The 26,245-nt window shown below is 41.3% G+C and overlaps 1 protein-coding gene across 1 annotated transcript in view; it reads left to right on the top strand.

The window, feature by feature from the left end:
- LOC311263794 (protein sidekick-1-like) overlaps positions 1 to 26,245 on the top strand; it is a 242,425-nt gene that overhangs the window by 111,374 nt on the left and 104,806 nt on the right. The window contains exon 5 of the mRNA XM_084364111.1: positions 10,397 to 10,530. Coding sequence (XP_084220237.1) covers positions 10,397 to 10,530 — 134 coding nt within the window. The remainder of the gene's footprint in view (positions 1 to 10,396; positions 10,531 to 26,245) is intronic.

Here is a 26,245-nt window from a genome sequence, read left to right as displayed (position 1 = left end):
GGTTTCTTATTTAAATTTCCAGAAAATGTAAAATTTCATGATGTACGAAGCAAAGCCTTGAAGCTAGTTCAGGCAACTTTAAGGCCGCAGCTAAAGTCAGATGGCTCACCCTTCTTGCTCCAACATTTATCCCACCATGTAACCTTGAACATTTGACAACGACTGTCTGTAATGTCTGTAAGCTACAACAAACCATGAAAGGACTTCGAAAACGCTCCTGCACTCCTGTCTGCAGACAGATTCACAGAGCGAGCTTCCCGGTTGTATAAGCAGAATATAAATCACAGGGTCTGGAGCCGCGCTCTTTATTTCGGGTTCAAACAGGAACCAGAATTAGAAAATGACAGCTTATTTTCAAGTGTGAAGATTATGGGCTCTCTGTTCAGCTGGTCTCTACAGCTGAGCAGCTGGGAGAGACGGTGTTTGAGAAGAAGGTGTGTTTCTCCGGCTGAGAGAAAGACGCAGAGAGAGAGAGAGAGAGAGAGTGTGAGACGGAAAGACAGCGAGAGAAGTCACCGCCAGTTGTGTGGTTAATTGGAAGCAGACATAATTACTGCTAATTAGGATAATAGCCATTCGTCTAGAGATCCATCCACCTAATGGGACTACAACAGTCACTCAGCTGCACGCACACACACAGTCACACAAAAGGAGTTGTTACCATCCATCCAGCCTCCTTGTTAAACCAATGTGGTCTTGTACTGTAGATTTAATGTATGATCTGTAATGAGAAATATTTCTACCAGGAGAAGCAAATGTTTTTCTCTGTGCATTCATGTGAAAAAACACCCGTGTGCGCATGTGGATGACAAAGAAACAGACAGACGTACAGCTGTGATGGAAAGGAAGCGAGTCATGGAGCTCCTGTCGCTGAACAAACAGTGAGCAGAGAGAAAAAGTCTTCCTCCTCTGTTTACTCAGCATCCAGCCTCATCCCTCTCTCCTCTCCTCTCTTCCTGCCTCCACCTCACCCTTGCCCCGCTTTGCTTTCCTTTCCTCAACCGTTGCCTTTCCACTTCTCTCTGCCTGTCCCTCAGGCCATGCCAGGGGACATTAAACAAACGCAGTCTGTCTAGCAGCCCTCTCTAACTCTTACTCTCTCGCTCTCACTTTCTCTCTCTCCCTCTCTCGCATACACGCACACACCAATTACTTTCATACTGCAGGCCCAAGGCTGTGTGTGCACAAGGATACTCGACTACGTGTGCACGGGCATGCACTGCCTCTGCCTGCGTGTGTGTTTTATGGAGGACTTATTGGCAGTGGCAGCTGGCCAAGCCGGTGAGCGACCACAGAAAAGTGTCCCTTTCTGTGTCCGTTTGACCGTTTGAAGGAACTGTAAAGGTGATTGAGGAAGCAAGCCTGTGATTTAGGCACTGCGTTAATTACAAGTCACAGAGCTGCCGAGTGTGGAGGGCAGAAGGTAGGGAAATGTTTTCTGAGTCAGTGAAGGGGCTGTTAAAATCTCTCACAAACACATTAGTGTTCATTACTGTTGTAACCTCTACCATCTTTCTTTTTTTCTGTCTTTCTCCCCCACTTTATTGGTCTCATGTGCAGTCACATATGCAGGTTGTAATTCTCTGAGTGGAAAGATCATCAAGATTCACCATGCAGATCACCATTAACAGATAATAACCTTAAATCTGGTTGTGAGTAATTAATCAGGTGTGGACAGGAATTGAAATATAATTTTGACACAAGAGAGTTGTTGGGTTGTACACTATGAGACCAAAAGCACAATGTCTGCATAGTTGGTCTGCAGGGTTAGAGGAGGGAGTACTGCCTGACTACTGTTCATGTGAAGGGCTTATTGGTCATAGTTTGATTGAGGGCGGGGCATCGTATTGATATTACTGTATATCATTATCATGATATGAGACTATATATGATCTTTTCATCAGTTTGTCTTTTCCTGGTTTTAGTGTACTCATAGTCATCCCTACAGTATTGTCAGAAAATCAATGTTGAGGTATTTGCTCAAAAATATCATGATACTCGCCAAGTCCTGCATTTCTGAATTCCTTTTGATATCGCAATATTGCACTGAACTTTCTTAATGTTACTTTGAATGTGGGCAACAGTTGACTTCACTCAAGCAAACCACAGATGCTTGTAGCCTACGGTCGGACACTCTATGATCATAAAGACCAGCAGTGCTATATCACCTGCTGAACTAAATCAGACACACCCTGACAGCATCTCTGTCGCCTGATAAGTCTATTTACGAGGTGATGGATTAAACATTCGGCCTTTGCTTTGTGAACTAATGCCTATGCCTGCTTTCTATGTGTAGCTTAATATATTAAGTCTAGGCGTAATCCTTTTGTAAATGGACTGAACTCATATTGTACTTTTTATCCTTTACAAGTTTGCCTCTTATTCACCCATTCACACACACACTCCCACTCCCGTTACAGGAATGGCAGTTGTTTCTGGTCAGTCTGAGCACTTCCACTGTAATCCATAAGGAAACCTGGACTGTTATTGTGATTGTTACTGCTCACTGTTAATGCTGACATTTTAGAGAACATTGTGCTTCCAACTTTGTGACAACAAATCAGGCAAAACCATTTTCTGTTTCGTGGTGACAACGCCACCTCACGAAAAGTGAGGTCCTTCAAGAAAAGGTTTTCCCATCTTGATGTGGAACAACTAGCCTTCATAGAGCCCTTACCTCAGCCCCATCAAACACCTTCGGGATGAGCTGGTACGCCGTCTGAAAGCCAGGCTGCATCAACATCAATGCTTGAGCCAGGTTCCTGAATCTGATACAAAAGCCTCCCAGAAAGGTGGAGGCCTCGTAGCAGACTTGGAATGAGATGATTAGTAATGTAATGAGGATTTTATCATCGAGTAGTCTACAGATTTTTTTAAGTAATCAATTCATCGTCTTGATCATAAAATATCACAAAATAAACAAACAAAAAACCTGATACCTTTAATGGTTTTGTTTTGTCTTACCAACAGTCCAGGACCTACAGTAAAGGCTCTATGACTTCAGTTTACAATTATAAACAGAAAAGTAGCACATCCTCATAACTGAGAAGCTGGAGAGTGAATCTATGCTTGAAAAAGAGATGAAATGATTAAATAATCAAATAGTTGCACATTAATTTTCTGTTTACTGACTTATCATACATTCAGCTCAAATTTTTCAGTAGTTACATACGCATGTAATATTCAAGTGTCCATATACTTTTCACATATCTTTGGCTATGCAGTGTGAAGCCTGTTAGCAGGAGCTTGCACGTTACTCTGATTGGAGGACTCTGGATGTGCCTGACGGGTGCCCTTAATAACTTGAATGTTTCCCTGTTATCATTTTAATGTAGTCCAAAATGTTCTGGCCTTGATTTAGATTGCGATAGACACAATCCAGACCTTCTAAATAGTTGATGCACATTTTTAATGCATCAGCAGCCTGCTTCCATTATTTCTTCTCATTTGGTTCAGCTCCAACAGGCTTATTGTAGAGATGGCAGAGTTTTTTTGTGAATGTTTTGTTTTCTTCCCTCTTGTTGATTACAAGATAAAAGGGTAGCAGACATTTTATGTTTAAAGTGTTTTAGGGATTTATTTAGAACAAGTTTGGAACGAGTCCTTAAGCGCACTTAATGGTTCTTGCAGCAGGAATGCCAGTGACAGTTCAGTGAGGGGACACTGCTATACCTGGACAGCAACTAGAATGGCACTAAGTGCAGTTTGAGGCTCCATTTTTTTTTTTTTACCACATTCATTTTAGATATGTCAACATTTGGTGCATTATTAAAGAGCTGAAGAGTTAGAGATGCGTTTGCATTTTTCTGTTTCCCAACTGGTCATATTTGAAACTGTAGGCCAGTTTTACTGCTGTGCGCTCAAACATTATTCATGTAAACAGACTTTGACAGCATTGAAAAACATTAATGACTTAGAAGTTGACTATTATTAAGCTGTCTTTCAAAGCGTCTGTCAATCAATTTCAAAATAACAGCAGGTTTCAATCATCTGTTTTGAATTTTGGTGATGGGGCTCATCTTTTTTTACACTAATATCAGGCACTGATGACAGTAGAGCTGTCAGTTAATGGCATTGTTGCCTTACAGCAGAGATGTGGACTCGAGTCAACTCAAGACACTATTTTGATGACTTTCAACTTGATTAAATGACTTGAGACTCAACTTGGAGGTTAAAGACTTGTGACTTGATACATGATGACTCAAATGACTTGTGTGTTCATTTTATATTTTCACTTTAGTTTCTTTTAGTCAGGCCTGAAGTATTTTGCTATTTAAAAGTGATGGGGAGGGAATGTTTTTTGAAAGATGAAATTAAAAAAGCATTTATAACTTTTTTTGTTTGATTATATTTATTTCACTGAATCTCAATAAACAATTTCAATTCATTGTTATACTTTCTGAACAGGTTTGATGATTGGTCAGTGATATTATTATTTGCCAAGGACGGGGCAAGGTTCACCACTTTGTGAGACACATGATTGTTTGAAGAATGTGTCTGCATGGTTCACAAATGATTGCACTGCTTTTTATTAAAATTTTACACAGCGTCCCAAATCGGGGTTGAAAAAAAAAAACTACTCCACAGAACAGACCTCAGTGTTAAAGCTGCAAAAATGTCATAATTTGACCAAACTTTAAGTCTTCATTCAGCTTGTAGGACTTTGCTTCACATTTGTAGCAATCAGAAACTTAAACAAATGTCTTTTTAAAGATAATGTTCGAGGCATTGCATTTTGACTGAGCGAGAGGATTAAAGAATGTTCAGCAAATACACTGTAAAACAAATCATCAACCCCAGGCTGTGTTAACAATAGCTTAATTTAAACTATGCATGAAAATCACTAAAGCAGTCACTGTCACGCTACTGGCAGCAGAATGTCAAGAGCTGCTGGCAGTGGTCCAGTTCTCCGTCTTAACTCAGTTAGACTTTTTAATCCCATTACAAAAACAGATCTATCATATTTTCCCAAACTATGTGAAACTATTGCTGGAAATCAGCAAAATGAAGTTGTCTTTTCTTTTCTCTGTTCACCACCAGGATCATTCCTCTGTTTTTCCTCTCTCTGTACTGTTATATTAAAGTGGTGTATTTTAACCTTATATCAGCTCCGACTTCCCGCTGCTGCTTGAGCACAATTTATCCCAAAGCATCACAACAAGAAATGTCTTTAAGGGGGTGCATCCTGTGGAATCATTAAAGATACTCCACTTACAACTTTGTGTTCACATTGAGTCACTGTGCATTCAGGCTAATTAAAGCAACCAAATTCAACTATCTCAGCAGTTCAGTCATAATTCTTGATGATTAACTTGTGCATTTGTCCTCGTGGTGTCCAATGAAGTTGTAAGAAACAGTTTGCATTGTTCGTTTCGGAATTGAATGGTTGAAAAACAAGCCGCAAATGAATCTCCCTCCACATTAAATAGATAAAAATGATATAAATAAAAAAAACAATCCAAGCTTTATAAACGTGACTTGTTATGGTAAGCCTTATACAGTAGCTTCACTGTGAGTTTTCTGTGTCAGCCTTTGTTTGCGGTTGTGCAGATAAAGACAAAACACAAGCCAAAAAAAATAAAGCTATCAGAGCAAATGTTGATGAATATGGTACAGAAGCTTTCCTCCTCCTGTCCGCATTCAAAACAATGTACTCTCTGCAGCTGAGTTTTATAGTTACCAATTACTTTGGGATGGAGGACACCATGCCACAACTCACTCTGACAGGCAATTTTGAAAGCAGGAAGGCTTAAAAAATTTGAATACCTCAACGCTGTGTAAAGTTTGTAATAACAGAAAGTTAAAGGTTTACAGACACACACATAAGGTTGCATTCAGCAGGTACAAACATGTGCACGTTAGCTATCAATCAGTCCAACAGAGAACATATTCATGTGTCCCCTGAACTCATCACCAAAGCAAACATCCGATTTTTAACGGCTGCAAGGAACAGTGAAAGCTCCCAACTGTGTGAGAAGGTGTGTGTATGTATGCAGTGTAATGTGTGGGCGTCTGGCAGGCACTTGCTTTGGGGATGAAGCTGCCAAAAAGCCTGCTGTCTGGACTCGGTTTACAGTGGAGTATCCCTCCTTCTGCCCTGCCGCCACACTCCTCCACCCCGAGCCTCAGTGTGTCAGACGCAGTGTGGTTTAAGAATGTGGCTTGCTGCCTATCGGAGATAGAGAGGGAGGGCAGACGCGGGCCGAGGTGGGCTCTGCTGGCAGAAGACTCAGTCAGACCCAACGCACACACTCACGCGCACTCTCAGACGCACTTAAATATAAAAAACAAACTCGTTCATGCACTGAGTCGCTCACTCATCCTCTGGCCTGCGACATGTGTGTGCTAATTATCTCTTGGCACAGTTGTATGTGTGTGAGTGTGTGTGCGTGTGTGTTTTTCAGCCAGTCTTGCAGTGTGGACACCCATGAGTGTTTATTAAATGAGTCTTGGGGCCAGATACTTAATGAAAGACCAATCTGGCTTGGTGCTTTGGTTCAAAAGAGTCAGGGGGAGGAGAGGGGAGGTAAGGCAGGGCAGTAGTGTGGTGTTCGGGGGCTAGAGGAGTGTGGTAGAGAGACAGCTAGCGAAAGCAAAATGCAAAGAAAATTGGATGAAACCAAGAAAGAAAATGTGCAGATTGTGATCTGAGTGAGAAAATAGACTTTAAGAGAAAGAGTCAAGAGCGGCTGTTTTTTATTATTTGACGGGGGTTGAGGGATATGGGGAGGAATGCAATAGGGGAAGGGAATAGGATGTAGTTGATTACTGTATTTTAATTTCCCTCTTATGCCTGAGGATAAACTGTCACACACACACACACCCATGCGCACACATAAGCATGCAGAGTCATGCACAGATTTCCAATTGAGTTTGTCTTTAATTAAAAGCCAGGACAGTTTTGTGCGGTTTAATTAAATGTAGAACTTAAAGAAAGCAGACAGTGGCGCGTTATTCTATATTACATCTAGAATATTGCGATTCAGTCTGAATGAAAAGACGCACGTAAACAGCTCATGTGCACGTCTGTTCGTATCCCTGATATGTGTTAGACTATATTGTAACTCTTAGGATGAGATCATTTAACCACCCTCCAGCTACTCATAACAAATAGGGACATTGTATTATTTTTTTAAGGGAATTTCACATGAATCGAGGTCCCCTCATCGCCGCCTGCTCGCCTGACTTCTTATTGGCTAATTTCATTCCTCTCCCTCTGTGTTGCTTCCTCGATATGAAAGTTGCATGTGAAGATTTTACGGGAAATGAAGCCTGAGACCTCCCAATTTGGAACGAATGAAAGCGTGAAGGGAATCGCTGCAGCCATCAGCCTCTGTCATCACAAGTAATTTCACATGTAAATAGTACATACAAATTGGAAATGCAAATGAGGAAAAAAAAATACGTGAACAAATACTTTTAACTCAACAAACGTTCAGATGTTAATATGCGATCTTAATTGGTCCGACTGCATTCTTACACCCGCCCACAGAGCTTCTTTGACTTTGAATGCTAATAACTTTGAACCTCGGAGGCGCTCTCCTCCCTCAGACTCTATAGGCAAGTAGAAGCATGCCTTAGCTGTCTATTAATCAGCATGTGCTGGGTAAAACAGATGTGATAAAATGGGCTGGTCAGTGCAGTTAATGAGCTTATCAGCTATAAATTGCATTGTGGACCCAGGCGAGGATGCAGAATCTATCGTTCTGTGGAACAAGTGAGAGAGAACAGGAGAAAGGTTTTGTCAAAGCCTCTATTTCAGGCAGAGAGATGCAGTTCAATGCACGCACACACGCATGCACACTCAACGCAACATGCACACATAGACGTACACACACACAAACAGCATGTCAGTGTTGGGGTTGAGGCTCTGGCTCTTGTGGATGTTCTCCTGGGAAATCACACTGAATAAAATTAGACCTGAGGTATTCTGTCTGTATGTGAGAGTGTGTCTGTGGGAGTGTGTGTCAGACAGCTTCTCTGCTCTTCTCTCCTCAATCAACTGTAGTTCAATCAGTAGTTCCTGTCTCAATTTGTGTCACATCCAAACACCTCTACGTACTTGGTCCCTGAATAATCAGTAAATGACTCTCGTGTTCTCATGTTCGTGGGCAGGGGTCGCTTCAACCGATTATATTCCGTCATCAACTTAATTTGACTGTGACGGAAAAATGTGAAGGCCGCCCGACATTTTGACATCTGCCGTAATGTTAAGTAATAGACACGCAACAGTATCAATAACCACATGTAGCAGCCAGCAGGATTTCCTCCTGATGAAACAAGTGCCTGTGCAACCAGGAAATCCCACCTTCAGAGGGTCTTTGCGACCTCTGATTTTCTTTCCCGGGAAAAATGTTCCCTGACTCCCAAACTCTGGCTGAAGTGGCGCGGGGAAATTATGGTCTTCAATGTGGCAGAAGAGCGCGAGTTCAGCCTTCAGAACAAAATCAAAACAGTCATGAGAACGCGTCTGTCTGAGGCAAAGATGCAAAACCTAATGACAATCGCCTGCAGCAATCTTCCTTGATGTGTTTAATAAGCTCAAACGATCACCCATTCCAAGTCCATGTGGACCAGGAGGAAGGTTTTAGTTCAGGCTTAGCTACAGCAGGTCAATTGAGTTAAATTTCATTTCCTGTAAATGGTTGTTGATGGTTAATGTGTAATTGTCTAATTGTCTTGTAATTGTAAAATTGCATTGCTCATATTTGCTTGTTTAGGCACAATGATGGCAATGTTTCACTGTCACTGCAGGGAAACAAAAATTCTTCAACTTGTGTGGTGGTGACTTGAAACTGCACAGTCGGTGTCTCTGTTCATCTTCTCTCTCCGTTCCCTTGTAAATGCATAATCTGTAACCTCGTTCTGTTTGCTAAATGTTGTTGTGATCGAGTTTTTTTGGAAAATTAAACGATGATATTAAATAAGCAATGTCCATTATCGTTAAAAATGAAAATAAAAATGACAAGTAATAATTTATTATGACTGTGCATCAACACAGTCATCTCTTATGCTGGTAGGTCACATTAGTTGAGCTCCATTTGGTCGTGCCTGCATGCACACACCTAAATGGAGGTAGTCAAGGTTCTGTGGTAAACTTGAGTTTCACCTGTCTCGCTCAGCCGCCGAAAGCCATGTTAACAACTTGTGTTATTAGTCTGTATTGTTTACAGACATGTTGGTGCACGTGGTATCGATTCAGGTCTGCATAAGTGACACGTGCTGTTTTGTGGTGAAGTGGAGAGGAATCCATGCCAAACTGGCACTTTTCCGATCGGGTTTTTTGGGCGCACCCATTGCTGCCAATTTAGCACTGCTTAACAATACTCGTAGAAAAATACACACATCACGAACACACACACACACACACACACACATGCAAATGTTTTGTTCTAAATAACATGTCCTGTTTTTCCAAATAAAATGAGATCCAGGACCACGCACATCTCATTTACTCTTGTTGTATTTTGTTTATGAAGCTCTAAATCACAAGCGTGTCTTGTACAGCTATACGTTCTGAACACAGCATACAAACTGTGTGTAGCCGTGTATTGAGGCCACAGGGAAAAGACAGAGCCTGTAAGAGTAAAAGACTGTCATCTCACTGTAATATGCTTTATCCTCCCTTTGGTCGTATTGATTTTCTTTCAGTGTCACCTCTCAGGTTAGAATGTTGGGAGATTTCTATTCACTGACATGCTGAAAACATGAGTAGCATCACTAAAAAACATCTACCTGTGCTTCCTGCCTGCGGCGTCTGTTCCGAGGCACACGAGTTCAAACACATGAAAACCTGAGTGCTTCGAATATATGTCTTACCCTCCTCATTTCCCTCCCACTATCCTCTCCCACACCGTCTCGCTGCAAAATCAACTCTTCCTATTACGCTCCCCAGAAAAGCAACGGCAACACAAACTCTGTTTGTAAGTGATTGTTTCTTATCTCTGTGTGCTCGTGTGAGAACACTGTTAGATCTTGTATGCCTGCGACTGTGTGTGCTTGTGTATTCTGTATTGATTGCTGCTGGTACGTGGGGAAATGAGGATGGATCAGTGTAAAGAAGGAAGAACAGAAGACAATACACAAACAACGAGAATGGCCAAAAGAATGAAAGAGACACAAAATGAGCCTCATATCAATCTGAGACAGGAGGAGAGATTTATTTAAGCTCTCCGAATCCTCTTTCCTTTCTGATGATTGTATTCAATGTCCCCCCTCCTCTTCTGAATTCTAAATGATCCATGTACCAAATACTCTCCTCTTGTCAGAGTCTTAGTTTGAGCAGTGTTCTTGTCTGAGCCGGAGCAACGCTGGAAGGAGACGTGTTTTGCTTTCAGTTGTTGTCATTGTGTTTTCTAATCCTTTGTCGTCTGCGTGTCTCGTTTGTGCCCTACAGAGCAATCACTTTGGACAATCAGTTGGTCGTCTTGGCAACCACCGCAGCGGACGCAGGACGTTACCACGTAGAGGCAGTGAACGAGATGACAGGAGAGAATGTGACGAGTCCTGCCGTCTACCTGAGCGTCTCAGGTAAAAAAAATCAGAAAATCATTCTCCCTTCTTCTAAAAGCGTAAAGTTTCGGAGCAAACAGCCCTGTTAATTAACACGGTGTTCATCCAGCAAGTCAGAATCAGTTGAGTCTACATTGAATTAAGCTGTGAAGCATATTTAAGTCTCACAAAGAAGCAGAATTTATTCCGTAATCAAATCTGATTGATTGTGGATAATAAGATTCCCAGACTCTCTGAGAAAGCGCAACTTCCTCATTATTAGATTTTATTTCACCTTTTTTAGAGTCTCGGGGAGCTCGATTCAGCTCTGTGTTAAATGAAACCAGTTTACTAAAAATATAACTAAAACCCAAAGATTTAATTGAAATCTGCTCTATTTGTTGAGCTGAGAAGGCAGAAGGCAGTTTGAGTGGCAGCCTAATTACTGTTGACAGCCCGTAGATAAAACCTGAAAATGAGATGAGCAGCAGAGGATATGAAATGTTGATTAAATACGTATCTGGTGCATTAGAAAAACAGATGTAGCCAGCTTAATTTTTTCGCTCATTATTTTTTGTAAGCCACACGATCCAGATACTGGAGGTCCTGACTCATTACATTGAGAAGCTTAAATCATTGATCTCGTATGAATGACAGTTTAACTGGGAGATTCCAACAACTTAAATTGATGTGACACAGAGAAGACTCACCTCTCAGATGTTGAACTTCAAAATAACGCTTTCCAGTCATGATCTTAGAGCGATGTTAAGTGGTGTTACAAGTCAGAGGTGTGATCGTTAACCTCATTTTTTGATTTGCTTTCGATTCAGAGGCCTATGATTCAAATATCTGTGGATCTTGATGCATCATAATGTTTGCTATCTGCATTGTACTATACATTTCTTTATTTTCTTTTATTTCTAAGTATTTTAAGGTCACGGTGATGGACTTAATGGCTTTGTTGCTGGTCAGGGTTAGGCAAGTTCAAACAATATCCACCAAAAATGAAGATTCAAGATTTCAACAACAAGAAAAAAACACCATCCAGTAGGGATTCGACAGTAAACAACAAAGGAAAGTAATTCAGGGTGTTACCAAGTTGGTTTCTCAAATCTATCCAGTGTAAATCCTTTTCCCAAACAAATCAATAAAGCATCTCTGCAAAAGAAAATAAACATGACATCTCCGATGTACCAGTCAGTTTATTTTCTTTGTGCACACAGGACAAGAGTCTGGAAGTGCAGCTGCAGACTAACAGTAACCCAGAGGTCTTTTTAGGACCTGCTTGCAAGTAGGCCGAGTGGAGAAAAAATCATTTCTAATTAGAATCAGTATTGTGACACCCCAACTGTGTGACAACTTGCTACTTTTAAACATAGAATATTTGTAATGATCTGTAATTAAAAAATAAACCAGATGAATATACTTCGCTTTTTTGCTCCCGCTCAGCCATCCTCACCAAAACTCGAGAAGTAGCCTCGGTTAGAACGTAAACATGACGCTCATTCAACCCATGTTGGAGCCTTTCATACAGTATGAGTCACTGTTTGTCATTAATAGTAGAGAATCCTGTAACACTAACAGGCTTTTTTCTATAATCTTGCATGCTCCCTATCTCCCATCCTCATGAGAACCCTTCTCTCTCTTCCTGTCTATCCCTGTGGAGTACAGTATATTTAAACATTATTAAATTAGTATTCTGCCAAACCGTCTGCATCCAGCCCAGTCGCCAGGACATAATGTCAGCAGTTAACGTTTCTTCACACCACAGATACGTCCAAGGTTGACATGTGTACCAAACCTAGCATATCACATTCACATTACCTGCTTATTAGAAGCAGCTAGTAGCAGGAGGTGGAGCAGAAGCCAACAAGGCTGCCAAAAGGGTGACTGAAGTTTACCTGGAGACAATGCCAGCAGTTTTATTGGCGACAAAACCAGGTGTTTTAAGCCAAACCACGATGCTTTCCTGACCCTGACCAAGTGTTTTTTGTGCCTAAACCTAAACAGAGCATATGCACAACATAAAGAAACATCCAGTTTTAACTTACTTGTAGTTTTGCCGAAACACACGTGGCTAACATTTATTCTGGCGATTGGGTTGCCACATCACAAGAAATCTAATAATGAACTAATACGTATGATTATAAACATACAAAAAACAAAGCAAATGCTCTTTCCCACGACAAATACTTGTGTAGTACACATGTGGCTTGTATCCTAGAAAGAAAGGAGAAGACATTTAACATCATCACCAACATGTATCACTAATACAGCTTATATGTAAAAAAACCATGAATGCACTGCATGTCAATTTAAATGTTGCTCCAACATTGTTTTGTGCTGATGCTCCAGTGCTGCTAGTAGAGTGGGTTAGTCCTGACCCTTGCTTAATTTGCATTGGATTACCTTTGCACGGCCATGGCGCAACATGTATTCATTGTCTTTGGTGAGTGAATGTCAGCGAGTGGAATGGGGCTGTTACTTTATCGCCGTATCCTTCTCTCTATAGTGTTTCTCCTTGGAGGCCAGAGAATAGACTCCACTGTCTAACAGTCCTTCAGCTGAAGTGTTCACTACGGTTAAATGAGAAAGGGAGGGAGGGAGAGAGCGCGCTGTCCCTCGTGGCTGTATAGAGTTTTAATTAGATTCTCTTTACAGGGTTGTATCCTTTGGCATCCTTTGTCACAAATGCACACAGACTAACCCACACACACAATCACATAAATATACACGCGGCACCTTGTTACAGCTGTCACTGTGGAGTGCTCCCCTGGGCGTTTTTTAGGAATCGTAAGGGTATCGTTAGGCTTCACTGATCAGTCTTCGGCCATAAACGTCTGTGTGCCCATGTGTTTGTCTCTGTTTATCAGCGTGTATTTTCTACAATAAACGCTTCTTGGGTAAATATCCTTTGCTATAAAGCAGCATGTTTGATTCAGTTATTTGTTATTGAGACTCGGGAGGAACAGAGGAGAGAGGAATTTAATGAAAACTGGAGGACGACCAAAAAACAATGCAAATGCATGGAAACAAAAGGTATTTCTTCTGGATTCGTCCGGGCCAGTCCTCTATAGTAAACCTTAAACAGCCTGTTGGCCAGTTGGTGGTTTTAAAAAGGCGTTGCAGATGTTTGGATGATATGTACAGTATATGGATGGTATGTATAAATTTGGATTGACATAATTGTTACACTCAAAGATAAACATTATATTAGTACAGTGTGCACACTGATCAGCAGACTGGGCTGCTCCCAGGAAATTTGAGAAACAAAAGACTCAATTTTTAAATTTCTTTTACACTTCCTGCCTTTTCTCTCTCTCTACTTGTCCTGTCTCCGCTCTTTGCACTTTTACATTCCATTAAGCAGCCTGTGCAGGATCTGAAGACAGAAGTTCATAGCTGTCAGTCATATTTCCTATTTCTAAAAATGTTGTCTCTCTTTTCAGAAATTCACCAGAATAAATGAGATACCTATTTTCTATGCTCCCCTTTTTTGCTTTGATTCGAGCGTTGTGCTCAACAGATGAAGAAGAGAAAGAGGGTTGGTAGAGAAAGAGACTCACTAATGAAGGGAGTCACTGGTGAAGACTGAGGATAGGACCAGCATCCTGTTAATGTCTGGACTGCTGGTGGATAAAGCACTTACTGTACATGACTTTTGCACACAACCACACATGCAGTGTGCAGAGAACAGTGCCTTATTAAGGTTAAATAAATAAATTCTATATTATGCACTTGTTAAGACTTTTGACCCAAACATGCACAACTTATTTTTTTTTTTCTTTTTTAAGGCAGCTCTTTTTGCCTCTTTCTTTGGTTTAAGTGTTTTCTTCCCTAAGCAGTTTGTAAGTATCTGGAGGATCCTGCTGTCTGCACGTTCACAGTCACATTTGTAAGACCCGCTTGTCACGTTCATGCTGTGTCACGACTAACCGTTAAAACTTTTAGCTAGCCGACAAAGCCTGTAAGATAAGTGGTACATAACCAGCTGTACGACCTGCCTACTTGACAGATCCATTATCTGCATGTCCCTGACCACTATCCTGTAAGTGTGGCCTAGACGGCTGAGAATAAAAAGCACTAACTGTCATCCGTGGTCAGGCTGGAACAGCCACAATTGATAGCAGCTCAACAGCTTGGTGAGAGGTCACAAACTGTAATCACAGGAAGTACAGCCTGCCTCTAAAATAAACAGCTACTGGGGCTGTTTATCACCGCCGACAACATGTGCTGTTGCTGGAGACATTTTCAGTCAGTTGTCGCTGCAGACCGAGCATGAGAGATTGACAGAACTTTAAATATTCAAAGGAGAACATGTATTGTACAAGATGCTAAATATCAAGTCAACAAAGCAAATCTCATCAACGCAGCCACTCCAGGGAGGAGGGGTCAGATTCAGGGTGCAGGTCTGGTCAATTAGTTGCAGAATACATGTGTTTGATTCAGTTTGTGTGTGTGTGTGTGTGTGTTTGCATACGAAAGATAGAGAGAGAGCTCTAATAGCCTCAGGGTATTTCTGTTAATGACAGGAGATGAGGATCCCAACTCCAATTAATTAAGCTCCATGCATACCTGCTATCATCTCTCCCTCTCTGTCTGCCTTTAAAACACACACACACACACACACCTCCGCCTGCCAATCAAAACAGCAGCCAGTCTCCCTGTTGCCCAGAAGACTGTGTGCATGTCTGTGTGCTTCTCTTCAGTTCACAGCAGTGGAGGTCTTTGTAGATTTGTACATCAGACCATTAGAGCAGCAAAATATCCCCAAAGAGAGTAGTCGCTTGAGGGACACTCTCTCTCTCACACACACACATACACACACATAAAAGTACAAAGGCAAGCAATTGTACACATGCAAAAGATACATGCCCGGCAACACTTGGCATATCTGGACATCATCAAAGACCTGAACTTTGCAGAATAAAGAAATGAGACAAAACAGCTTTAGAGCTCTACAGCCAGAGATGAAGAAGTTCTGATCCCACATGCATGGATCCCATTTATATAACAACAGGAGAGAGGAGAGGAGAGGAGAGGACATGTGTTGTAGACAGGAGAAAAGAACAGAATAAGAGAAGAAAAAGAGGGTAGGAGATTGCAGCAGACGCATATATGCCGAGATAAGTACTATAGCACTTTAAATGCTATCTCAGCTTTCGGCTCAATAGTTGATCAGCTGCCTTTATCTTTGCTATAGAGAAGACAGTAATGTCATGCTTGTTAATGATTGCTGAACTGCAAAAATAGCTTAGACTATAACATGCACGCATAGAAGTGCGGCTTAACGAGTGCTTCTTTTCAAAAAGAGCACTCCAGCTGTTACATAGAGTTGGGGGACTTGCAAGAAACATTAAAAAACACAAAAAGATCGATGCAGTCAAGGCCGAGATGTGCTGACTTTTAGTCCCTAAATGCAACGCTTGTATACATTCGTTGTCTCCAAACCCAAGCTGAGATGACCTTCATGAAAACACTTCGGACAAAGCTTCCCTCTAGAGAACCGCAGCAGACTTTTCACAGCTCTTCTCAAAGGCTAAGCAGTTCCCCCTTTCAAAATGCTGTACATGTCATACTTCCGTCATGAAGAAGTCAGAAGCCAATGCAAACTCCCGGCAACAGTGTCGTTAGAAATAAGTTCACTTGAACGCAAAGAAAGTCAGAGGAAGTTTTTTGAAAATTTCCAGCTCGTCTTTGAGGCTTCATAGTTCTGCGCAGTAATGAATCGAGTTAGAAACTGGATTCTGCCAAATAAAGAACAGAGACAATCAGTAGGCAGTCTCATAAGTACTGTTTACAGTGAGGTAGCTGAGTAGAGCACAAATATAGAAAAGGGTAATCACAAAGCAGAGACGACGAGAAAAGCCTCTGATGTAAGAGCAACACGGTTCAGAGAGTGTGGAAAAGAGAGCTAAGGGGCGCATCGGTTCCACGTGCATAAATGGATTGGAAAAAAAACCTTATATCCTTTCATAACCTTAATCATTATATGTGTGTGTCGGGGCGGGTGTGGGAGTCTGAGTTTGATTACCTCGGCTTGGTGATTGGAGGAGAGCCTGTCTGAGTTTGATTACGCCTCCTGAAGGAGTCTCCCCTCCACTCCATTCGTCCGGTTTATCCTCTTTTCCCCTCGTGCCTTGTCGAGCAGCGCTTGTCGCCCTGCGGCCCTGAGAAGTGACAGAGTGGCCTATGTCAGGAGCTTAAGAATAGACCTGTGTAGAATCTGACTCAGCTGACCTCTGGATAACACACACACACACACACACACACACACACACACACACACACACACACACAGAGCGCCACATGTACACACAGTATTGTAGGTGTGAAGGAAGAGATGATTGTTTTGCTGAGAACACTGGAACAGCATAAGTCACATGACACACAAGTTTCTTTTTCTTTAAAAAGCTTTTATGGATACACGGTTTGAAGTATTTGATGAACACGAAAAGCTGTTTGTATAAGCGTGTGTGCTCCATGATACCGCTTGTGTTGTTGTTTTTAGACATGCCTGTGTGTCTCTGTGTCATTTGTTATTTTTTTCTAATCGTCTTCCCTCCCTTCCAGATGTTTCCTTTCCACATCACTGACTCTTAAATGAGAGCCTGCCGTGGATCCTTCTGTGCACGTGTGTGACTGTGTGTTTGTGTCTAAACATCCTTTGTGTGTGTGTGTGCGTGTGTGTGTCTGTCTTTGCTCTAGGTCCCATCCCAGTTGTTCTGTGGCGCGTCTAATTGGAGGTATTTTAGCGTCCCTGGAGAGATTGAGTGTGCGATTGTGTTTTTGTGGGGGGGATTCTATGTGGTTTGTGCGTATGCACGTGTGTGTGTTGTAGTGTCGCAGACCCCGACACCTGCCAGACCTCATTTAAAAGCTTAAACGTAGGATCAGAGAATCCCCCTGTATCCCTGTGTGCAGTCAGGATGTTTCCAGTGATGCAGCTCTCATTATGCGCTCAAGTCGATTTGCATTTTGCTGCATCATGCCATGGTAGGCTTCATGGAACACCATAGAAACCTGCTCTAACCAACATGGCAACGTAATGATCTGTACCACAATCTGCCACAATCTGCCCCTCCTGGATAGACAGTCTGCAGCTTGTAGTGTGGGTTAGGGAATATGTCTCAGGAGATTAAAGTCAAACCAGTGAGAGAGGAATACCGACAGACGTGTGGAGTTGTAATTCTCTCCAGGACTTTTTTGGCTGGTGACCCCTAAATACAAAAGGAATGCCAAATTGGATGCTGTGTAGCAGCTCAACAACCCCCTGATACAAGCGCAGGTGTACGCACTGAGCAGTGACACTAAATCTTTTTTTCCTCTGCCTCTCAAATGACTGCTCTTAATTAATTACCGGCAGAATCTATGGCCATGTTCGGAAAAGCAGCTGCCAATATATTTAACAGCTAGATAAAAATGGCTCAAAGATTTCACAGTTACGGTCAGATGTTGTAAGACTTCTTTCTCTTACAGGGGCCCTTCCTGTGTAGACTTTCTTTGCTGTGCTAAACTATAATTGACCACGGCAGCAGCTCCCAGATCAAAGTAGTAGACGTTAATTTGATTTTGTGGAAGATGGTGTGAAAAGTTGAGTTCAATTATAATATAATGACACAATACTGACATTTTTAACTGTTTTTCCAGTTTCGCGCCGAAGGTAGAAGAAGTAGAAATCACACTCAACTTAACGCAAACTACAATAAAGCCACTTTGTGTAACTGTTCATGATTAATTAATTGCTATTGACTAGTGTTAGATGCAACCTTGAAGCTTGAAGAAATGTAGCTGAATCACCTGTGAACTGAAAACTGAATGGGAAGGAATTAAAGGTCCAGTATGTAGGGTTTTGAAGCATCTAGGCACGAGGTTGCAGATTGCAGACCTGAGTACCGCTCCCCTCATCCTCCCCTTCCATGTGTGTAGGAGAACCTATGGTGGCCACTAAGAATCCTAAGACCTCGAAAAGTGATTATACACTAATGAAAACATAAATATGTATATTATATTACACATCTGCCAAAATATTCCCCTCTATCCAACCTACACACTGGACCTTTAAGCAATCCTGTAGGTTTGTGGACTTTTTGACCCATGTGTTTTAGTCGATCAGCAGAAAATTCAAGTTTTTCCATGATTGTGATTAATAGAGAAATGTCAAAGATTCACTTCGCCTTGTTTCTCAAAGCTGGTGGATTTGTTGTTTTTCTCTGGTAAATCATTATAAATTTAATATCGTTGGGGTTTGGTCTGTTGGTTGAACAAAACAACACATCTGAATAGTCAACTTGGGGTTTGAGAAATGATTATTTCTGAGGCAATTTATTGAGTAAAAATCAAAAACAATTATTTTATGGATCCTTACCCGTGGTCTGTTTTCAGCTGATAAACATCACACTTCCAGCTGTCACGTCTAGACTCTTGACTGTGCAGCAGAGTTTCAATGAAAGCAACAAGCAGCCGTCAGCAAACACCGAAACTCTTTTTTTGTCCCATTATTTGTGCATGCTCTTTGATTAAGGTGGCCCGACAGAACAGTATCTACGGAAGCCAATTTGAACAGGTTCTTTTGAAAATAGAGTTTGGAGACAAAAGAAAACACCACATGGGCTTCAGAAATTGCAGTGTGCTCAAGCTTACCTATAATAACTCCACATTTTTGCACACCTGCCCTCATTTTGTGACCATCTGTGATTGCTCTCCAATACTACACAGCTAGATGTGCAAAAATGCTTCCCTTCCCGGGTGTGCTTCATTTAGGAAATGAACCTTTTTGTTAGCTACACTGGAGTAAAATGGATTAAAAGCTTAATATCCTTCTCTCATTAATCTCCCGATTTCATAGTGACACAAATCAAGTGAGACTGTCTCAGTTTCTTGTGAGATGTGTGTTGTGGTACCTGGCAACCCAACCCAGAGATAGAAGTGAGCGCCGGTAAACGACCCTGCTTGATGTGTGTCACTCGTCCCTCTGCTCGGTCAAGCCCTCTGCTCCGCTCAGTTTGCTGCTGAAAATGGATGAAATAGGTGCCAAGAAGAAGAAATATGCTTGCAAATTTCGCTCCACTTGGTGCAAGACTTTCCCTTTTGGGACCTTGAGGCTAGGCCATTTGTCGATACCCCAGAAAATCTTCCTCTTTTTAACAGCTTAATGTTGGCAGGTATGCGTATGGCATTATCTCTTATTTGGCCTTTTGCATGTGATACCAAGTTTGCTGGCAATAATTGTCTTGTTATCTCAAACACTGGGGGATTGTATTTTCCTGGAGAGTAAGACTGCAGAATGTTGTATAATTAAGACGTACAGTATATAATTAGTATGATACTGTATATAGTTAAGAGTGGGCTACATGATTCCCGTGCCAAGAAATTCTGAATTATTTGGTGTCTTATATAGTTACATAATTATTTAAATGCTGTGAAGAAACTATGATCCAGCCTAAGTCGACCCTTTTGAAGTTGAGATTGCGTAGGAAGTCTGTGTTCAAGCTGTCCAAAGGCTAGTTATGCAGATAACCATTGGGAAGGTCACTTAACAGCATCACTGATGCGTTTAATTACATGTAAACCTTGAAGAACGAATATCGGGTGTGCTGGAGTTTTGGCTGTATTTCCCTAACATGCTTGTAACCTTGTACCTGCAAGGTTAATTTGAAAGCTCTAACCTTGAGTGATGACACATTAGGACTACAATGAAGTCTTTTGTATAAAAAGTCTGGTTATTTGAAGTCTACAGATGTGGAACACACACACACACACTGACACACACACACACACGATTATACAAATAGGCACTAATGCTCAGTGGTTTTGATAAAGAGGCTTGGCTAATGAATTAGTGCTTTGATTAATTCCTGCTACAACTGGTTGTGTCTAGAATTATTATATTCAATATTTCAGTTGCAAAGGGATCAGACTCGTCTCTGTTGATCCCCGTCTCCCCTCTCTGCCTGTTTCTTCTGTCTCTCTCATTTCTGACTCTCTCAGTCCCTTCTCTCTTCCTCTCTCAGTGTAATGAGGCTCCTCTGTGGTTCTATAATTAAAACCCCAGTGTACAGACAGGAGTGATGGAAGGATGGACAGGAAACTGACTCATGGACTGTGTCAGTGTGACAAGCAAACTGTGTGTGTGTGTGTGCGTGCTCTACTTGTTCCACCTATTTATGGTTTTAATTTCAAGCGTGTTTTGCAGCCTGATGAAATAGATTAAGATGGATGCCCATATAGATGGCTTTGACTGAGCATTTTACAGACACACGCCCACTCAGACCATCTTCAAATCCTCTTCCATTTATGACAAAAATAGTCAATAGACACAAAAAAAAGGCAATAAAAAGGAAGGCTGCGAGGTGCCCAGTGAGGTGTCCAGTGGGAGAGGAACACAGACAAAGAGGCACAGATGCTGGATGTAACAAGTTTCTAAGAATCAATGAACAAGCCGGGGCGGTCGAGGTAAAGAGGACAGAGAACAGGGAGCAGAAGGAAGCTCTAAAAAGTTTTAATGTGACAGAGGTTTCTGCCAACATTGTTTACTGCAAGGCACCACTTCTATTCAGGCCACCATGATGAATGAATCTGTGTTCATGCTGTGTGTGAGCGGCTCCTGACACAAAATGAAATGAGAACAGGTGTTGTGAATTTCATACTTAGACATATCAGTTTGAACAAAAGACAATTTGCAGTAAAATATAAAATAATATGGATCAAAATAAGGTGATCAAGTTTGGCTGATCTACTGACTTATACTTACATTATTATTTTGCATTATTTTAAGGTCAACTTCAAAGAACTTAAGAGAGAAATGAATGTGTCTTGAGAAAAATCAGACCAACTCACTGTAGCTAACTGTGCATTTAATGATAATCGCTACTTATACTGATCATTACATTCAAACGTGGCTTCATATTTAGTGGTCAATGCTATGTAGGTGTTTACTTATGGAAATTATGACAAACAGCTGGCAATTAAAGCTGAAGGTGTCAGATATCATGACGGCTCTCAGTCGCCACTGAAGCTGCTCAGCTACGTGAGATAATGTCATAATTGCATAAACAACACAAGCTGCTGTTCAGAACTGAATGTCCCCAATTAAAGTTAATACAAGTATTGATTCTGACAGTTTTTTACTATCAGCTAGCATTAGCAGTCGGTCAATACTTGGCTGCTATACGGTTTATCATACCAGGCTGGATTACGTGGGTAGTAATAGTAATGCTTACTTGCGGTTTGTCGGTGCCAGCAGACACGTTTGCAAGAGTTTGACAAATTTTAAAATACCGATACGTGGTAAACTAAGCTACACATTTTTAACAGATTAGTGCTTGTGTAAAACGTGACAGCGGTGGGTGACGGGCAGTGATTAATGCTTGTTTAGTAGGTGTATTGAAGTAATATTTGCAAAGGTTTTATTGCACTTACAGTGACAAATGTTGTTGTCGTCAACTTGAGTCAACATTGAGTTATCTTCACCTGGTTCTCTCCACCGGCTCCAAAACCACCTCTTTGCTCTGCTGACTTCGCTCTGTGTTTACGTGTGAGGAGGAGCTCAGCAGAGTAGAGGCTGCAACGTTGTGATAATAAATGACACCGAAACATTAAAAAAAGAACTGATAAAGGCACCATTAACACGGGAGCTTATTAGTACTACGGTATTTAATATTGTAGTCCTGGGGGATGTTAAATACTGGGTTTCGGTACACATCCCCAATGCAACTGCTTGAAGTAGAGTGCAGTTTTGGATGGAGGAATGCGTTGTCATTGTGGAGGATGTAGGCGGAAATGTAGCTGATGTACCATCGACGCTGACTAATGCACATCTCCAGACAAATACTTGAGCAGGGATACCATCTCAGCTGCCTTAAGGAGATGAAATGCACGAGCACACACGCAACACACACACGGGATGCTGAATGAGGTGTCAAGTGTGCAGATAAGTAGCGTGGTGCTCATGGTTTTAATGATCCTGTCAGTCACATGGCTATCCCTTATCGCCACCTCGCTATACACTCTGCAACCCAACGCTGTGTGAGTGCGTCAGTCAGCGAGCGTGCGCGAAGATTAATATTCTGAGTTGGTTCCAGCTGAGACCTCATGTTGAACGCGGTGTACATGGAGACAGACGTTTTACAGTTTTTTCCCACTGTGTTCAGAAGTGGTGCTTTATTTTGATACTCATCACTGTGTGAAAATGCGTAAGACTCCACCATTCCAAACTGAGCAGCCCAACGGGATACACTGCTCACATGCCAGCTTGTATCAGCGCATACTGGCTATATTCAGGGTTTTCATAAACAGTTTTCAGAGTACCCCGAATATAAATGAAATATTATTGTGCACGCGAACACACTGATTGTCTCTGTGTGTCAGTGCTTCCTGCTGGGTGTAACAGGTTATTGAAGTAGCAGGCCAGTCAGCAGATGTTAATTTGAAGCAATAGAAGTGGAAGAGAGAAAGAGCGATTGAGGGGGAAAATGGAGCTGGTGAATGATGGGGCAGGGCGGCAAAGGAAAGATTCAATTTAAGGAACAGAAGAAAGATAAAGGATGGGTAAATAGGAGGAGAGATGATGAGGTGCTGAGGAAGGAGAAATATGTTCAATGGCAGAAGGAAGGGGGCAAAGAGAGAGGGGCGATTGTGTCATCGTTTGCACGATTTCACATTAGTTGTGTGTATGTGTGTTGGGGTGAGTGATATGGATACAATTTGTGTCAGGGTATAAATGGGTACATTTTATAAAAACTGTTTAGTTGTGTCTGTGGTCAATGAAGTAGAGCAGGGCCTCCACTCGTCGCAGGGTTGGCTTCTCCTGTCCACATGAGAAACTGTAAAGCAGTTTGATTACATTTTTTTTATATAAATACAGTCAATTAACATTAATAACTAAACTCAAATATTTGAGAAAGTCAAATGTTGGAATATTTGAAAGCAAATTCCTAATAGGATTGACTTTTTTCGGAGAGAATTCCTATAAACGTGGGTTGAAGGCAACAAGCTGTGTCTTGTAGCTCAGGGCATTCATAAATTACACTGTCACTCTGATCTATTGTTATTGATGCTCATGTCCTCTTGCCCTCAGTAAACAAGACGGTTGTTGGGTCTTTGTTAATCCAATGGAGGAGAAAAGCTAGTCATGCTGAACAAATAAATAGGGAGATGATATGAAATACGATAGACTCAACACTGTAGATTGGAAAAGTGTGGATAGAGGTGATAAAGGTTTGTCACTCTGTGAAGTAGTGGAGGCACCACTCATGAAAGAAAACAAACAACACAAGGACATTTGGGCTACATGTGTTCAAATTCATTTGATCGCCTTCCTAAACCCAGTGAAAGTATTTTATCTGAATTATCAGATTGTATTTCTTTTTTGTTATTCAGTACCATTAATGTTTCTATATTATTGTCAGAGCCACAATTTATGGTTGGTGATTTTAATATTTGTGTTGACCATCCTGATCATTGTATCACATCTGAATTTTTTATTTTTATAAGAACAGGGCTACATTCTTGATTTAGTTTTTACCTCTGAGTTACCCTGAACCCGCTGTTATTGGGGGATTTTATTTCAGATCATAAAATGGTTTTATTTGATATAAACTGCATGTCTCCTATTCACTGTTCCAAGCAGACTTTGTTGCTACCCTCAGTGCTCACGGTTATATAACTGTGTGCAACAATGTAAATGAGTATGGTAAATCAGTTTAATACTAATACCGCTCTGGACCAAATAGCCCCTGTGAAAGCAAGGTCATGCCATTCCCTCCAACCCAAGACCTTGGATAAATGAAAAAGAAAGAAAAGAAAGTAGAAGAGCTGAATGTTAATGGGAAAAGTCTCAACTTCAGTTCATAAACTCCTTATGAGGGAACTATCATCTTCGTTTACTTCACTAACTGTGTGAGACTCCGTTGCTTTTCCAGTCTAGTTGCCTGAGAAAATATCAATACCATCACCAGTACCTGCCCCAGCTACTGTTTGTACCACCTCTGTAGAGGACTGTGAGTTCTGAGGTTTGTAAAGCATTTCGTTGAAAAGATCAAAAACATCAAAGCATCAGTTACTCCTGCTGGCTCACTTCCACCTTGACCTGAGTCCTCTCCCTCCACCACGCTGTTAGATAAGTTAACCCCCTTTACCCTGAGGAATTCGGTTGACATTGTGTCCAGGACTCAACTCACTACTTTTAAGTTTGATATTCTTCCTTCCAAGTTGTTCAAAGAAGTATTTGGAGTCATCGGCCCTTGGCTTCGTAGCATTGTGAGCAAGTCTCTTCTGTCTGGCCTGGTCCTGGACTACAGCCTGTCCGAAAGAAACCTGGTTTTAATCCAACATTCCTCTGAACTACTGTCCTATACTGTAGACAGAATCACCATGACGTTGCACTAACGATAGTCACTGCCGGGTAGTTGACTGCCAATTGATTTGTTTTGCAAAGATATTTAAAATCTGTGTTGCTTTGCTTATCTTATCTTGTCTGATAAACCAAATGTACCCAACAGAGACATGTCCGACTAAAGCGGTTTCCTCAGAAGTACTTTCAATATAGTACGCTTACAACCGTGCTTAACCCTTGGTTACTGTATCGAAACGCCAGATCTGCTTTGCATTTTCACTGTGAACAGTACTATTAAATGTTCTGTCTTGCTCAACCACACATTTTCTACACACAGCACACACACGTGTGAGAAAACTAGCTTTGTTTGAGAAAAGGCAACAAAGGCAGCAAGACAGAAGACTGCTAAAAAAACAACTGTTAGAGTAATTTTGCGTCAGAGAGCGACTGGATATTTTTGACTGACCAATTAGCGGTCTCCAGTGTTTTAACTCTATCTTCTGGTATTGGATCAGTGTGCAAGGTACCTCAACAGAATAGTAATGAGGGGGGAAAAAAGACAGCACAATGCGGTACCGGTGGCTTTTGGTACCATCTTCAACTTTTGATGATGGAAATGCAAATATAATCATTCTTATGTGTTACAAACTGAACTGAACTGAACTGCTTGGTGGAAAAGAGGCATAACTGAGAGTTTTGGGTAAATTCAAGCTATCATTTTCTTTAGTCTGTGGCTCTGACCTAACATTAGTGTAAGTGTTGTTATTATTTAAAAGCATCAAACTTTTAAGATGAATGAAAGACACTTTGAAATAATATCAAGGAAAAAGAAAACATCAACATTTGTTCTATATCCAGACTACCTTTGATTGTGTTGTTAAAAGTTTTACTTTTCGTGCTTTTACTGATTTAGCTTCAAAACTGTGGAACAAACTTTCCCACAATATCAGACCAGCTGAGCCAGTGCCTCAGTTTTGAAACTTTTTAAAAACCTGTGAGATACAGTAGACGTACTATGTGGAGCATTTGCTAATTAAGAAGACTGCATTTGGTCTATGTTATTACAACGTCTTCCCAATTAGTAAACACTCTCTATACTACGTCTTTCCAATGTAACTATCGTAACGTCAGGCCGGCATCTGCAAGACATATGTGTGCTACCTGGGTAGACAGGCATTTGTATCATTTTTATAATGTCTATTCAAATGTTTTTACATTGTTCTTTGATATTTGGCTCTATCTCTCCTTGTTTGACCACTTTGTAAATGTCCAGCTGGACTTTTAAGCGAACATAAACAAATCAATTACCTGTGAAATTTATAAAGCCAGGAAGGTTTCTCATTCTCACACCAATTAACGCACACATTCACATATACAAGCACTCCAATTCACAGCACCACACATACATCCCATTTGTTC

This window comes from Pagrus pagrus (genome assembly GCF_965226575.1).
Source record: "Pagrus pagrus genome assembly, chromosome: 2".
Taxonomy (NCBI): Eukaryota; Metazoa; Chordata; class Actinopteri; order Spariformes; family Sparidae; genus Pagrus; species Pagrus pagrus.
The sequence above is the reverse complement of the archived record's forward strand: the minus strand, read 5'-3'. Positions and strand labels throughout refer to the sequence as shown.